Source organism: Grus americana, chromosome 21, assembly GCF_028858705.1.
Source record: "Grus americana isolate bGruAme1 chromosome 21, bGruAme1.mat, whole genome shotgun sequence".
NCBI classification, from domain to species: Eukaryota; Metazoa; Chordata; class Aves; order Gruiformes; family Gruidae; genus Grus; species Grus americana.
The window spans coordinates 809,281-826,456 of NC_072872.1; the positions used below are offsets into that span (position 1 = coordinate 809,281).

The 17,176-nt window shown below is 44.1% G+C and overlaps 1 protein-coding gene across 2 annotated transcripts in view; it reads right to left on the reverse strand.

Annotated features, from left to right (window-relative positions):
* The window catches only part of CDC42 (cell division cycle 42), a 29,551-nt gene that overhangs the window by 12,003 nt on the left and 372 nt on the right, over nucleotides 1-17,176 (reverse strand). For both annotated transcript variants that reach the window (XM_054849435.1, XM_054849437.1), the window contains exon 2: nucleotides 2,990-3,131. In XM_054849435.1, coding sequence (XP_054705410.1) covers nucleotides 2,990-3,094 — 105 coding nt within the window. In that variant the 5' untranslated portion in view covers nucleotides 3,095-3,131. The remainder of the gene's footprint in view (nucleotides 1-2,989; nucleotides 3,132-17,176) is intronic.

The following is a 17,176-nucleotide window of genomic DNA, read 5'->3' on the forward strand; positions in this document are numbered from 1 at the left end:
CTCATCATGATTTTTTTCCCTTAAGCTCCCTATCTGCAAAATGGGACTTTTTTTTTCCCCAAGGTACAGCCACTATTGAAAAGGTCTGGGGTTCAGTCCTAAGGAGGCCAGGGCTACAAGGCTAGCCTTCAGACAACTGGCAACTACAGTCTCATAGCATAATCCACAGACAATTTCATCCTCAGTTGTGCCAAACAGGCTAAAAACCAGAGCAACAATTAGCCCAACAGAAGTTTCAATTCCTGCCAGTGCCAGACAGCCCATTGCAGCAGGTGGCACAAGCTTTCGTGTTACAGGACTCCCACCTGATCTACCACTGCCTTTCCACAGACATGCCCCTCACTGCCTTTTTTGACAATGGCAGTGACACCAAAAACATGCAGGTGACAAAGCATGTGCAGCACCAGTATGAAACCCATCTCCCACCGAGAAATAGCCTCAAAAAAGAGAAAGCTGCAGAACAAAGAGCCAAGAGAAAGAAACTAATCTCTCAGAACTGGTGCATTCTCCATTGATGTTTTGGCCATGCAGCTGCATGAGTACAGCTACACAGGGCAACAGCACAGGCAGTTTACAGCAGCCACTCCAGTGCCTGCTCGCACACAGAGCAGCTCAGTTTGAAGCCAGAGTGTTACTACTTCGCTAAAACACCCCTACCTTCTACTAATTGCTTTGTGCTCTGTACCCCTGGACACTATCAGGGAAGAAGGGTGCCACCTTCCTCTCAAGTGGGACTTTGCAGTAGCTGCTGCAGCTGGATTCACGGTGTTTGTTGGTACACTGGCCTTGAGCTACCTCCAGTACTTACCATGTTCTCAAGGTCAGAAATTTATCTCCAGGTTCTTTTCCTGCTTAAACGTTTTTTGTTAAGCAGTTTGAATCCTACCCACTTTGTTCTAGGGTCCTTCCTATTCAGCCACAAACATTCGGGAGACATTAAAGCTTGTCGACCTTCAGACAGCTTGCTTTCATTTTGGGAACAGTGCTATCTGTTCTATTTCTTTGCCCATTTATTACTAGAAGTATTAGCTGGAATATGAGAGGTTACTTACCAGTTTTCAGAGTATGCAATATGCCTCCAGGCCACCTACAGAATTAGGAATAGGCCTGTGATATCCCCAGAACAGTGAGTTCCTCAAGCCATGAGGTTCAGAGGTAAATACTATTCCAGAAACATGGGACAGTTTTAAAAGATAGTATAAATAAGCCTTAGCACATATTAAGCACACTTTACTGGCAAGTAACGTTGTTTCTCCGAGTAGCTTTTCCACATTGCTTGTCAGCAGGGATTTATAGACAGTACTACCATCTGCAAGATAGCAGACAAACTTGCAAGCTTTCAAAATACATTTTAAGATTATAACATTTTCCAACAAAATTAAGGGTCATTTCACTAGGGACAAGTATAGAAATGCTCACTGCCTGAACTCACTGACCACTTTCATTTTGTCTTGACCATACAGAACAGCTTAAATAGGGCAAGCAGGCTTCCACAGGTTCAGCATGGGAGGTGACTGTCCTAGAAGCATCACAGCAGGATACTTAACACCACTCTCAAGAACTTGAGAATGGCAAAACACAGTTTCAAACCCAACTTCTTCCCTACCAGTCCACAATGAGAGGACCTCCATGACATGAACTTAGGTCTCCTCCATGTCTACAGTATAACCCTCAGGTTCCTAACAGTGGTCACTGCATCCAACCTGAACACTCTCAGGTTTGGGAGGCCTTTCATCTTAAGTTCCAGATCTACAACTGAACACAAACATTTTCGTTCTGTGGAAGTCTGTCCTATTCTTAACAAACCTCAAATTTGGCAAGTTGAAGATCTCCAGATAGTGTACAAAGCCAGTACCTCAAAAGGAGGCAATGAAGTTCACTGCAATTTCTTTTCCACAAAGAGAGGACATTTTTATAAAGAAGTAGCTAGTCTAAAAGAGCTCTCAGGCAGAGCTACCTGGCTTCTCAGAGGAGCTACCTGTTCTTTTAAGTTGCTTTATAATAACAGAAAATATCATTAGCCCTTTCACCAACAGGCATTCAACCTCTTTGCAATGCATTTCCAGATCCACATTTGTTTGGGGGATCTGGATAAACTCTTCAATTTGTGTATGTGTAGAAGGTGGCCTTTTCAGGTCCATAACAGAAAACTAACAAAAAGAGCATCCAGATGTCAAAGTCTCTTGCAGCAGCCTCACTAAAAAACTGAACCAGCTCAGTGTCAGCACACTGATCTTGCATATGCAATATTAACAAGAAAAGCACTTTTCTGTTAGAAAGATAACACGCATGTGCCTCACTGGCAAACTGCTCCCAACTGATCTTTAGATAAGCCAAGGGATTCAGTATCTGAGAAAACTGAGCCCATAAAACTCAAAAAGGTTACTTCGAAATAGTCAAGGACTATTCAAAAGTTGACAAATGTTTGAAAGTAGAACTTGAATGAGATTGCAGTCTAGATCCAAACATGACTTCAGCTAAGCATGAGAAATATCTAGCAACACTCCATAGTTCATTGCATGACCTCTGGATCTTTCAGAGTTGCAAAGCAAAAATGACCATCAGAAAATGTTAGTTGTTGTCACTTACTACTCACTTTACAACATAAAATACTATACTACTTTCCGTAAAAACGAAGATGTGGCAAAAACTGAGAACACAAGCTGGAGAGCAGGTGTTCCTGCTGCTTGCCCTCCACAGTCCTAACAACTGCAATCTTGTTCACAGGACTCAAATGGCAGCCACCAAACAGAACTGACCAGACACAGGAAAGGCATCCCAACACTACCAGGTAATGCAAGAGATAGGTAGCAGCACTGTACCAAACACACTGATCATTACTTTTCCACGACGTATTAGTTAGTCTCCAACAGGAAAGCAGGCTGTAAGAACAAACATTATGGCGTACATGCCACAAAGCTTAGTTAGGAAGGAAACTCGCACTGCCCCACCATGCCCAAAGAACAACTGGAACCATTCCCTCACTTACCGTTGGTACATATTCCGATGGGAATTTATTTGTTGTGTAAGAAATTAAGAGACAGGTTTTACCAACAGCACCATCACCCACAACTACACACTTGATCGTCTGCATAGCTGAAGTCTACTAGAATATCAACTCCAACGAGAACCTAGAAGGAAAAAAAAAAAGATATACATATATTTAGATGTTTCTCATTCTCACTGGATAGCAGTACATCATTGATGAGCTTCAACCAGAGCCCAAACCGCTAACAGCATGTACGGGATCTGAAAACAAGACATTCCTAGATGAGTTGGTAGATCCGTTCTCCCCATCACACACACAGGATGGGAAGCTGCTTATTTTCATAAATGCAAATACCTCCTCCCTACAGCTAGACCGCTCCCACTGCATTCAACTGCCAAACACCACCTAAAACTATGTTTGCCTATAGTCGCTTTTCTACACTGGGCAGAAGGACTAGGTAAATACAGTGCAATTTTTACCTAGTTACCTAGAGGTGGGCAAAAAAAGATTTTAGGCTTTTCCAGACCATTTTTAATGCATGGAAGCATCCAGCCTTAAATGCACTGAAAGCTGAAAGTGCAAGCTTGGGTCTTGATAGCTGCTAAGTAACATATATGCCTCCCAAGAGATCTTCCCTCTGGAGAACACCTCAGTAAAAGCTCAGCAGTATGAGCTTTGAAACAAGTTTATGGGATAAATATAAGCAGGTACAGACAGAAGTAAACACAATTAATTCCTCCTCCCCCTGCCTTTTTTTTTTTTTTTTTTTGAAAGCCTAAGTACAGTTCTACTGTCTTTTGGTTACTGTTGCTACTTAACACATACTTTTATCCCCACTTTGAAGTGGCTAACAGCACTGAAGCTCAGCAGAGCATCAGGTTCCCAAAGAATAACATTGGTCTCCAGACATTACAAAAGTCACAATGCACCCAGCTACGTCAACGTTGCCCCAGCACAGACTTTAGCACATGAACTAAATCAATACTTGCCATCCATACCTCCTCCAATTATTTAGCTACCTCCAGTGCCAGACACAGCTGCCCTTCACTAATATATTAGTTTTAATTAGAAAAGTACCAGGCCTTTGCCCATTCAGTCACATATAGGTGTGAAATCCTGACCCCAGCAATCCTACTGACAAAAGCTCCCACTGACTTTCAACATTTCCATGTTATTGGAAATACTTTCATATACAGCAGCAAAGAGTTGCAAACTGAGTTACCCTCTGCCAGGGTGTGGGGGAGAGGACAAGAAGAGACATCCACTGCAGCAAATTTACTGTCAGAATGGTGGCAATGCTTTAGCCCAGCAAGGATGTTGCCATGGCACTCTGTGGTGGGTTGAACCTGGCTGGGGGCCAGGTGCCCACCAGAGCCGCTCTCTCACTCCCCTCATTCACTAAACAGGGGAGAAAAGGCATAACGAAATGCTTGCAGGTCGAGATAAGGACAGGGAGAGATCACTCACTAATTATCGTCACGAGCAAAACAGACCAAACTTAGAGAGGGAATTCATCTAATTTATTACTAGGCAAAACAGAGTAGAGGAATGAGAAAATAAAATCAACTCTTAAAACACTTCCCCCCACCCCTCCCATCTTCCCGGGCTCAACTTCACTCCCGGCTTCAACCTTCCCCCCCCTCAGCGGCACAGGGGGACGGGGAGTGGGGGTTACGGTCAGTTCATCTCACGGTGTTTCTGCCGCTTCTTCATCCTCAGGGGGAGGACTCCTCTCATCGTTCCCCTGCTCCAGCATGGAGTCCCTCTCACAGGGTGCAGACCTTCAGGAGCAAACTGCTCCAGCGTGGGGTCCCCCACGGGGCCACAAGTCCTGCCAGCAAACCTGCCCTGGCGTGGGCTCCCCTCTTCACGGGTCCACCAGTCCGGCCTGGAACTTGCTCCAGCGTGGGCTTCCCACGGGCCGCAGCTTCCTTCAGGTGTCTCCACCTGCTCCGGCGTGGGGTCCTCCACGGGCTGCAGGTGGAATCGCTACACCCCCTCATCCTTCCTCCATGGGCTGCAGGGGGACAGCCTGCTTCACCATGGCCTTCACCACGGGCTGCAGGGGGATCTCTGCTCCGGCGCCTGGAGCTCCTCCTCCCCCTCCATCTGCACTGACCTTGGTGTCTGCAGAGTTTCTTACATCTTCTCACTCCTCTCTCCGGCTGCAAAAGTTCTCTCTCCCAGTGTTTTTCTACTTCTTAAATATGTTATCACAGAGGCGCTGATTGGCTTGGCCTTGGCCAGCGGCGGGCCCGTCTTAGAGCCGGCTGGCATTGGCTCTATCAGACACAGGGGGAGCTTCTAGCAGCTTCTCACAGAAGCCACCCCTGTAGCCCCCCCGCTGCCAAAACCCTGCCACGCAAACCCAACACACACTCATATCTGGGTAGCTGCATTAAAGAACTGAACCAATCCCTACTGAACTATGCATTTGGGCACTTCCTGGGGATTTCACTTCTCAGAGTGATCTGGAAGAAATACAATGCAATTCCAGGTTTTTGAGTGTTCTGGTCATAGCTAGCAATATGATTTGATACTGCATATCACATCGCCACGCCTGCAAGGAAAGGTAATTGCTAGTGACTCAAAACCGACCTTATACCACTAGCTTTTCTTCAGATGCTGCAGGGATGCTCAATAATTTGCACACAGCCAGCTACCTTCATAATGAACATCCTCAACAGTTCCTAAAAAGAGAACTTGTAGGGAAATACTAATCACCACCGTTCCCAGAAGCCACGGAAAGATCCACAAGCAGTCGATTTTAGGAAACGGCAAAGACTCCTTCTCAGAGCAGCACATCAGCCAGCATCTGGTACGTCACACACTCACAACGCTGCTATCTATACATCTTCTTTCAACATATACAGAGACAATGACGGATTGGCATAGGCATCAGGTGTTATCACCAGTCCTGCACTTGGTGCCGTATTTCAAAAATCAAAATAATAAAGTCTGTTGATTTATGCAGCAGACCTCAGTTTCACACAGGATGATCAGCAGCATGCACAGCAAAGCCGTATCAACAGGCCCTTCATTAATATTACAAAAAGCTCTGAAATTTGGCCCAGTAGCAAACACATTTACTCAGAAGGACAAAGCAATCATTTCCATTTCAAAAGGCATTTTCGGTGTTCAGGTCAGCTCAACTGTTTGTATCTAAGTAACATTAGTCAACATTGCCTCAACTGCTAAGGTGCTCACACAGTTCTGCCTTACCACGCTGGTGGCACTGATCACAAAGTCACACTTTTAGAATAAAAAAAGTCACCAGAAAAACCAGGCAATGGAGCAGAGTAGCTCAATCCCAAATTAAGAAAGGCTCCATGCTCAAAACAAACGTGGAAAGGTATGAATCACTTGTTAAACAGATTTATTTTAAAAGGAAAACAGATCAAAACAAGTATCAGGGCTCGCTAAGAAACTCAAGCACACTCAAACTAAAACCAGCTTAAATTACCAGCACGCCTCACTAGCTTGCCAGCCTCACCCATGCAATAAGGCACCATCATCAGCCTTTTGTTTTGGGATTTGCCCAAACACAGCCATTCAGCTGTGTCGCTGCACAGCACAGGTAACAACCTTTGTGAATTCCTTTCAGAATTAATAAGTTTAATACAAAACAACTCTCCACACTGGGTTTCCCAGCCACTACTTGTATGCTTTTTCAGTTTCAACTGGAATTCCTTATGCTGTCCACCCAGACTTGGGAAATCCCTGCTTCAGCTGCCCTTGCTCACCCCACGTTCTATCACAAGAGGATAAGCCCAGGTTAACAGCAGCCACCCCTGAAGAGGAACCTAATCTCACTTTCCACCCTGCCTTCCCCCAGCAGACACCTCCTTCACTCTGTATTCCTCCCTTCCTGCTCTACCTCCTCTTCCACCTTCTTGCCCCACATATTTGTATTTCCGTGTTTACTCATAATTTGCAGGTTACATATGTGCTTCAAGACAGTGTTTCCAGAAACAGGAAAGCACTCTAGAGGAAGAATCCAAACTCTGAAGCACTTCCTATGCATTGCAACATACCAATCCTGTAAATCTTAAAATGTATATGCACTCATACAAGAAAAGCTCACATATGCCTTTTTTTTAAAAAAAAAAAAAAAAGATGTGTCTAAAACTCATTACTCCAGAGAGCATCAAGCAAGCAACAAAATAAAACCATGGTATCAGAAAGCACATCAGATCACACGGCTGTACTGCAAACCTCCATTTTTTCCTGTCCCCAGACACAGCTACATCCCCATGCTGGCTCTGGGAGAGAAGCTGCTATACTCTGCTAAGGGCTCAGGTCAAAGGCTCCAGCTAAGACAAAGCACAAGCTATACACACACGCCTTGCACGCAGACTGCATCATTCCTGCAACAGTCAGTGCCGACTCTTGCAGTGAACAAGCAACTATCTACATAATTACTCTCGTACAGTAGAGAACACCAGCAGTTCAAATTAAGAGTATTTCCCATAAAAGCACTGCTTACTCTTACCCTGCACCTCAAATTCACTTAAATTCACAGACTTGGTATGATCCACATCACTGATTCAAATGTGTACCACCCTACACTGGGTGTGAGGCAAAGGCTCCAAACTCAAACCAGGCACCAGCTTTTCCTACCAGGTGACCCAATCCTTTCAGTTTTCTGGCAGTGGGAACAAAATAGAGTGCAAATAACCTAAGGCCTCACTCTGGAGCATAAAGCAGAACCTGAACTGCACAACAGGGGACCTGGAAAAGCCTGCGATGGATGGTGGGTTTTGGTTTTTTCTTTCTAAAATGAAGTAATTAATAAAACTTACCATGAAAAATATTGAACTGGCCCACTAGAAGTTCTCTATGTGCCAAGCAACTACCACTTCTCTCACGCAGCTCTTTAACTGCCCACCACCTTACATTAGACACTTCAGGATCAGAGCTTTAAAGGCCTAAAATCATTCAAGCACATATTTAGGTAAAGGGATCCCCTCACCCCTTTTTTTTTTTTTTTAAATGAATATATAGCTTTATCCTTAAATGCTGAAATAAGATAGTCTAAGTTTTAAACAGATTTAGAGTCTTAGGCATAATCCTCCAAAGCCTTTCTTACCAGTAGGAAAGTGGAGTTGTTGAATAAGTTATTTTACTTGGATTAGTAGGCTTTCTAGGTTAGCTGGATGAGCTACTTTGTTTTCCACTTCTAAGAGGTCCACAGAATACAACTGAAAACAAGCTGATTTTTCCATAGGAAAAGCTTTAAAGACACATACATCATTGACTTGTGGTTTAAAAGTAACTTAGTCCAGTATGAGATATGACTAGAGAATAACTCACCCCTGGAGTGCAGTGCCAAGGGAGGGAGAAACAAGGAAGTTAAAGAGGTTTGGGTTTGTTCCCCCTACAAAGTAGCCTAATAAAAGGAAGTCTACATATACAACACCCAGCAGGACTAAAGGCACTCCAAGTAGTTTTAACTATCTGAGGGAACTGAAACAGACTGGAAAGCGCTGAAGTCATCCCAGTTTGAGTGCAGTGCATGGATTTTGAGCCATGTAATTGTGAGCCATCTGGCCAAGCCCAGAGAGGAGAGCTGATTGACTTGCATTACATTCCCAGTCTATAAGACTTAGTTCTGTTCAACAAGATCTAAAGACTTAAAAAAAAAAAGCAACAGTGAATTGATTTAATTTCTCAAACCTCTCTGTATTGTAATCAAAAACTTCAGTGCATCAATACACATTAACTGACCATACTTCTAATATTTTTTGATTTTATCCTGTTTAGCACATGATCGCACCAGCGGGATTTCACAGAACTCAACACTATCCTGGAGCATCCTGGAAGCTGTGGATTACAAAGCCTTGTAAACTACTTCGTCAAATTCATCAGATGGCCCTATTCCAGACTGAATAGGCCCATTTTACAGAATTTTGCTTTAAATCTCGGTCACACTTTTATGAAAGACAGCTGATCTGCATTTAAGATTAATCTCAAAAAAGTGGTAAGACAGATGCAAGTGTTGCAATGAACAGTTCACAGAAGTCTCCAGTGGGATGTTGTATAGATAGGTAATCCTTCCTAGGGCAAACAAAAATAGGGAATTATGCACTTTCTTCACACAGCCCTGTGCACATATACCAAAAGACAATGACAGATGACAAAAGGCTGAAGAAATCCATGGTACCTATGGCAGGTTCCCATTTACTAAGCACAAGTTGCAAGAAATGCTGTCCCAAACACACCCCGACACCAAGGGCCACAACCCCCAAGCCTAATTTTCCCATTTTAATGGCAAGCACATGAAATGTTACTATGGGAGCTCTTTAGTTTTTAAAACTGCCTGTAACGCAAAGTAGTTGCAATATATTTTAGCAGCTGTACGAAGTACTGCCTGTGAAGAATTAAGTGATGTTTTGCGGGTCTTTGTACACAATCAGTGTTCCATTCTAAACCAAGAGGTAATGATCTGCATGATCTTGTCTTCACTCTTGCTGTACGAGCAATGTGAAGTAGAAACCACAAGCCTTCAAGCTTGCTAAGATTCCTTTTATTTTTAAGCTAGTGAAGTCTGTTTTCAGGTTAAAAACGTGTACATTCTCCTAACCAAAGGAAACGGAGCGGTCAAATCTGTCTACACATCCTGCACTAGTTTCCTGTCGAGCCTCAGCAGCATGACGACTTCCTCTTTCAGGCAGGACTGAAACTGCTGCCATTTCATCGCAGGTACCAGCTAAACTCAGCATGCTGCAAGCAACTGCCAGCTGATGACCAAGAACCATTTCACGATGCTCTTTAGTACACACCATTAACTCACGAGCCTAAGCTTAAGCAGCCCGTCACAGCTTCCAGATCCTGTTTGACAGCCAGCTACACGTTACAAGAAAACAGAACCATTTCTGAAGACTAAGACCATTCCCCCCTCCCCCAATATAACTGTACAGTAAACAGGTTATTCATCTAACTCCTGCAGGCACAAAGCACTCAGGAGTCCACAATGAAAAGAACAGTATCCACAGGATTTTACTCATGCTGATCTGTTAACCACTTTCACCCTTCCACCTTACTTTCATTTCCTATCTTATAAAAAGGCCCACATTTCTAAAAGTATTTGTTTGCATTTGATAATTTGTTCCTTGATTAAATCACAGCCACTTCAAGGCACCCTTGCCCTACCATTTCAAGGTACTTGCCCTCTCCCACCTCCTCTATCCCTACTACAAACTAACACTTTTAATTTTCAAACTGACAAGTCTCCCAAATCAGGGGCACCAAAGAGAGAGAATCAGCTACTACGATGCAAACAATCAGGTTTTCCCCACCAGATACCTACCAGCATTATACGGAGAAGGTACTAATTGCATGCCTGTATTACAAACCTGGCGCAGTAAACGCTTCATCACAAAGACCACCACGTACAACACACCAGTTCTCTGCAAAGATCACAAAGCACTAATGAAGAGACTGTACAAGTTCAGCTCTCAACCATAGAATTAAAAGACCCTGGACTTCCCGGTACACTGATAGTGTTGCAAACCCATGATGCAAAACAGAAGCCACTCTCTGATTAACAGCTGAACTCCAGAAAGACTAATTGGCACAGAAGGCAAAACTGGTTTCAAGAGCAGTATTGCCATGGCCAGTATTCTCCCAGGTGTACAGCAGCCATTTACAAAAGTTATCTAAACCTTCCAGCCCAAAGCCCACCTTTCAGCCTGCTAGGAATCATCTTCTTAATGGAGATCTCACCCCAGAGCTAAACACATCTGCCACTTCTACACTAATAATGAGGTAAATGAAATTTAAAAGAATATATTATGCTCTAAACCACCTGGCGCACAAGATCACCTGCCTGTCTTCCCCACAGCTCAGACTGCTGCAGGCACACAAGCTATACACAGAAATGCATTTGCTCCCAAAGGTTTCAAGTTGAGCTTAAGGCCTGGGTATTTAATTTCTTAAACAGAGCTTAAAGAGGCTGTCAAACCACAAACCAGCACAGGAGTTAGACTCCCTTAGAACAAGGCAAATCCTCAAGTCCAAGGCAAACCCTGCAAAAAGCAGAAGGGACAGACTGAAGAAACAATCTTGTATCATATCAGTTCAGGATCTTGAAAAAGATATTCTTTTTAAGCATCGGTTGTTTGTTTGGGTTTTTAACCGCCACTAACAAGTCAGACAATTCTTTAAATACTATCTCAGAATTTGTGCTCCACAAGGGAGAACTGTCTCCAAAAAACAGCGTTGCTATTTGGTTTATATGGAAGGTGTCTAATTATGAGACACAGTGCCAAAAAAGCTCAGTTGCACTAAGCTGGTGTCAAGCCAAACACAAGGATTTGGGCAAAGATCCAGATCTGCAACCCATGGGTCTCAATCTGAAGCTGAAGAGACTTCACAGTAGCAGAGCCCACTGGCGGGCTCCATCTCACATGCCTGCCCACACTCACTCTCAACCTGGTGATGGACACGAGAATGGAAAACATACAGGCAGGCCCACAAAAACAAGCTGTCTGAAGAGACACAGGATCACCAACGTAGCTGGACCTAATTGAGCTCTCGGGCTGATGTTGTTCTTGAAACCCATGAAGTTTGCTATCATTATGGGAACCTCTGTTTGAGCTAGGGGTGCTCCAAGATCCCAGGTGCATACTCTAAGTCTGCCACTCAACGGAGCTTGTGTATCCCAATGTCTCTGTCATTTTGAAGCACCCGTTTCTGGACAAGTTACTGCAAATTACCAAGGAAGACGAGATCTCTTCTCAAAATGCAACTAAGATCAACTGGTATTTTCTAAACTTAATGCAACTTTCTTTGTCTAATTATGTAAGAATTGACAGCCACCTTGCACATCTTCCTAAAGGCTCCTTACAACAAACTGCTGAAGCAGAGACATACACAAGATACGAAGTGAAGACATCTGGGCGGGGGAATTTTACAAGCCTGAACCTAAGCTACCACCTGTAACATGTGTCAAGTTCTGTAACTTCAAAAAAAGAAGGGGAAAGCCTTGTCGTCCCATTTTAGTCCTAAACTCAAAACAAGAACGCTGCCCATGCAGCCTGGTCAGAGTATGACTCAGTGGGCTCTTTGCTACCACACCAGTTAGACTGCAGTGCCCACCTGCCTTTAGCGCTGGCGTTGCCTGTCTATCCCACTTCACCACTCAAAACAACCACCTAACTTAACTTTATCATGAACTCAACAGAAAAAAGCAAAAGCAGCAACTTCTGTTATCACTCTGGTTAAGGTTACATTGTCAAAACCAGCCGTCAGCACTGGGAAAACCTGCCCCAGATTAAACACTGGGAAGTATGTGGGCTTACATTGCCCTTTTCTGTAAAAGGCATTTTAATCTTACCTTATTGCTCTTCCCTTTCATATTCTACAGGAAGCTGTTTTACTCTGCCATGTAGCAAAATCCTGTTCAGTATTTTAGTACTGCATTAAAAGCCCCATCTTTTTTAGCTTAGTTTCATACTGTTAATATTTAAAAAATACGAGCTGTACCTATACTCCTATTCACACATACTACCAAAACATGGCACACACTGGCCTCGATATTTCTCTCCCCATACCCACGGCCAACTACATTTAACAGTGGTAAAACAGACACTGGCAGAAGTTCCTCTATTTTAAGGCATATTTTTGCATAATGGGAAGCACCCTGCATGCACATCAGTTGCAACAGATCACCCCTCATTCCTGTTATGCTCAGGGAATGGGCCAATTGTGGGGGCTCCATGCGCACAGCCTGAAGGGTGCAGTGTGTTCAGGGGGAATAGCTCAGGCTGAATAGCAACATACTGTCCGAAGACTAAAGAGATAAAGCTTTGTTTTTAAAAAAAAATAAAATAAAATTGCAAAAGCGACTTTTCCCAGCCATTGAGCTACCTTGGTGTTTCTGTTAAAACTAATGAAGTAGCTGAAAAGCTCACAAACAGCAGGACAAAGCAGGAGAGGTTGCTCTGCACTCACCTAACCAGAGGAAGGAACCAGAGCAGCCAGAACCACCCTCCCTGACCATGGCGGAAAGATCAAGAGCCTGTTGGGCAACTGGCAGCTTCTCAGTGGTAGGTAAATGCAGAAGACACTCACTCAAGAAGAAGTAACAGCCCCCACTCCAGGACATGGAAGAGGATCCTTCTGAGAGGAACTAAGCCTTTAGCTCAGCAACAGCTCACAAGCACTAAAAAAAGTCACTAAGCTCAAGCAACTGCTCAAACACACCAAGGTGAACCACAACCAGAGCACGCCCGCTGTCAAATCCAAGCCCAGTACATCGCCCTCCCACAACAAGTCCTTTTGCATTCAGCTGTTTACCAGCCACAGCTGGCCCAACACAAACAGCTCCACCAGTTTATGAAGTGGCAGATGCTTTCTTTCCTTACATCCCAAGCTGCAGGAGCATTTTTGGGTTTGTTTTTGGTTTGTTTTTTTCCCCCAAAACAGAACGCTCATCATTGGCCAAAAACACAGCACAGCATCTTTCAATTCGAGAAGAGCTGAGCAATTCAAAACAGCCTGTTACAAACCAAGACAATTCTGGCAGCCTTAGCTATTGCTGGGAGTCTGGCACCACAAGCGACAGCAATCCTCTCCCGTTGCATGGTCTGCCTCTGGGCCTCAACTACTCCCACTCCACAGTTTAAGGTTTGCTCTAACACTGTATTAGCTTGGTAAAACCTTCACCCTGCCATAGTTTAGTCTACACTTAGAAAACACGCACTGATACCACGCAATCTGATCACAGGCAAAGAAGTCTTGATACAGATGAGGGCTCTCTCAGTGCAGACAGAAAGGCTCAAAGCAAGCTCCTGCACTGCCATATTAAAAAAGGCTTTGTTTTTTTCAAGAGATAAGAGAACAGTGCATGGAACAACTCTCCTGCTAAGAATTATGCCATAACATTCAAAAGTAATGGGGTGAATTAGCAGCACAAGAGCTTAAAATAGAACAATTTTTTAAAAGCTTTTGCAAAACTAACTCTTTGTTTTCTCTTTATAAAGTGTCATTTATTTAGAAGAAAAGTCAATATATCAAGAAAAGAACAATTCTCTCACGGCTGAGAAAACAGGCCAAACAGTAATTTGAATTTTTAAAACTCTTTAAAACAGAAGTCACTATCTGAAACTCAAAGGGAAGATTATAAAGATCAATTACATGACAGCAACATTGAAACTCTGCTTCTCATATTCACTATTTTCACTTTACTGCACACCTAGGACTGGATAAACAAACCCAGTTCTTCCACCCAACAACAATCCACCACCAGAAGCTGGGAATACCTTGCCTTAATGCCATTTTGGTCACTTACCTCAGGCATTTACATGCACACCATCACAAAGATGCACCAGGGGCTGCAAGAGGCAGCTAATCACCACCTATGCAGGGCCATACATACTCAGGGAGGGATAACTTTGCGCCAGGCTTTAGCCCTAGGAGATACTCTGGTGAAAGGGGTTTACCTACCATTTCTATGGGTAGTCCTTTCTGCTGGATACCCTTGGCTAGTACAGTGTAAGCTATTTTAAACAAGGCTTGAAGGAAGCCACCTAGTTAAATTATAATAGGCTGCAGAAGTGTAAAGATACCTTAATTTCTTTAAAACTTCAGCATAAAAGCTTATCTAGTCAATACATTGTTTTATTTGTCATATATTAAATACTAAAAATAAGGGGGGGTTCACTTGCATTTAGCATAATGGGGTGAGAGGAGCCAAGGGAGAAGTCTACAACATGCTAAGCAGTTAAAGAGAGCTTCTTACTACCTGGAGTACCAGAAACCAATTTCACTTCCATTTAATTTGACAACACCTTCATCATCTACAAAAAAGGTGGTGTTCTTTCCTCAGGAACGGAGCGTCAAGAGCGAGGATAACTACCTCCTCCTACAAGTCCTCCTTACAGGCTATTACTCTAGAAGCTCGGATTATTGAAATTCATATGATCGAGCCTAATGACAGCGTGAAAGCTTGGCTGACCACAAAAAGCTGGCAGAGGAAATAGAGGGCAAAGATACACAAGCCCATGGATGACTTTTAAAAGCTGTGAGCGCTCACATTAGCGTAAAACAGATTACACACACCTCAACTGCAATGATGCATATTCATTTATTGTACAAGTTCTCAGGAGCCAGATGCGGGGTTGGAACCCAGCTACATCATATGCTGCATTAACTTTGAAGCTTGTAGGGCAACAGATAGCTGTTGAAAAGATTTTAATTAAGATGTCCGGCTGTCTATGCTCATAAGACTTGGAAATTTATTTTACTACTACAGCTGGATTTTAACCAGAAGGAACTTTTGCATCAGGATTAGCGGTCAGTTTCATGGTGCACTTCACATAGGCCTTTCACATGCTTTACAGGAAAGTAAGAAAAGCACGTTGCACACTCATCAAGGAAATCCCTAGGAGTTTCAGATGGGCTCCATTTCTGTTTACTATTGTTCTTTTAGTAGAAGATCTACAGTTTCCATTTCATACACTCCAGTCACCCTAGGACTTCCAGAGCATTTCTATTCAACAGTGTAAACATCATAAACTTCCCAAAACTTGCCGTCAGTTTCAGGCAAACAACCAACCCCAAAGCAGTGCATACAATGAACTAAGAGCATCGGTTGCAGGCCATGAATAACCAAGTTCAAAGTATGCAAATCTAATGATTAAAATTTCTGCCCAGAACACGTTACCAAACTGCAAACATGTTTTATCTTGCATCACAGTAGTTTTTATTCCTTGCCAAGACTTAAAAATCCTTTTCCTCATTGTTAGTGAAGCACACAAGTGAACAGTTTAAACACAAAATCATTTCTACAGTTAGCAATATGCTGATTCAAGACTTACATGCATCCACAAGACCTGTTTCAAATACACATCTGCCTATACTGCCTTCCCTGTAATCCTACGCTAACAAGAAGGAACAATTTACAAAGCAGAACAACAGATTTTCCATGTATAGCTAGCTGAATACAAAGGCTTTCTATCTAAAGTTGGTTTTGCATAAGACCCTTTTGCTAACTGAAAGAGAGAAGCTTTAAGTGCTTTACTGAGTTATTCCGATTAGCAATAGGAGGAGCTTGATTCAGGTTTTAAATATCCTTCCAAAAAAAAGGATATTTGGAGCACTGCAATTTAACACTTTGAATAAAGACAGCTAGCACCTCTTTTCCTAGGAGAGAAGCAGCACAGATGAACACAAGACAAAGACAATCACAGATGGCCAGACCGAACTACTTCTGACTACACAGTTGTCATCTAACATGGCCTCCTCGTTAAGGCCTTGTCTTCCCCGTGCTTTTGTCAAAAGAGGGTAGCAAAGCCGCTCTGGCTCCACCAGTTGCAGTGCCCACACAGACAGGGCAACAGGAATTCTGACCATTTTGCAATTCTTCATTAAGCACAGGTTTCAAAACGTCGGTTGCTGAGTTCACAGCTACCTGTCTGTTGCCACCAGCTGCAAGTTCTACCCGTTTATAGGAAAATGCACTACTCAAGTCCAGATCACTAAAACAAACCTTTAAGACGCAGCTAGGTGACATGGCACTGTAGTACATGCATCTTGATGACATTTCAAAGGAGAAAAAGAAATGCATGCCAACAGCAACCCTCGAAGTAGCAGTGGCTCCTACCCTAGCCAAAACCAGCGACATCACTGGCACTCTATAAGGACAGCTACGAGACAGTCTTCAGGTAAGCCAATGACCGCACACCTAGGGAAGCAAACGTGAAAAAGCGCCTCCAACTCCTTTACGTGTAGGAACTGACTTTTTTGCAGTGCATACAGCTTAGGCTAAGCCTTTCACAGTGCACTGCACCCCCGCTACGGTTCAGAGCACTCTGGTGCCCGGCGCCGTTCGCCTGAAACAAGCCAAAGAGCCCAACCTGCAGCCCACAAGCAGCAAGCTGACCCTCGGGGCTTTTCCCTACAGCCCCCGAGCGCAGCCAAGCTGCACGGAGGAGCAGGAAGCCGCCGCCACAGCCAGGGCAGGGCAGTCCCCGCGGGGAGCGAGGCCCGGGCCCCCCGCGATCGCCGATACACCCAGCCCAGGAGCGGGAGCGCTTCCTGCCGCCGCTCCCGACGGCCGAGGGTCCGGCCCCCGCCCGCCGCTCCAGGAAGCGGGGGAGGGGAAGAGAAGGCCTGGCACCGCCGCCCCCCGGCAGACCCGACCCCACAAAGGCCGAGCCCCCCACAGCCGGCACCGGAGGGGAG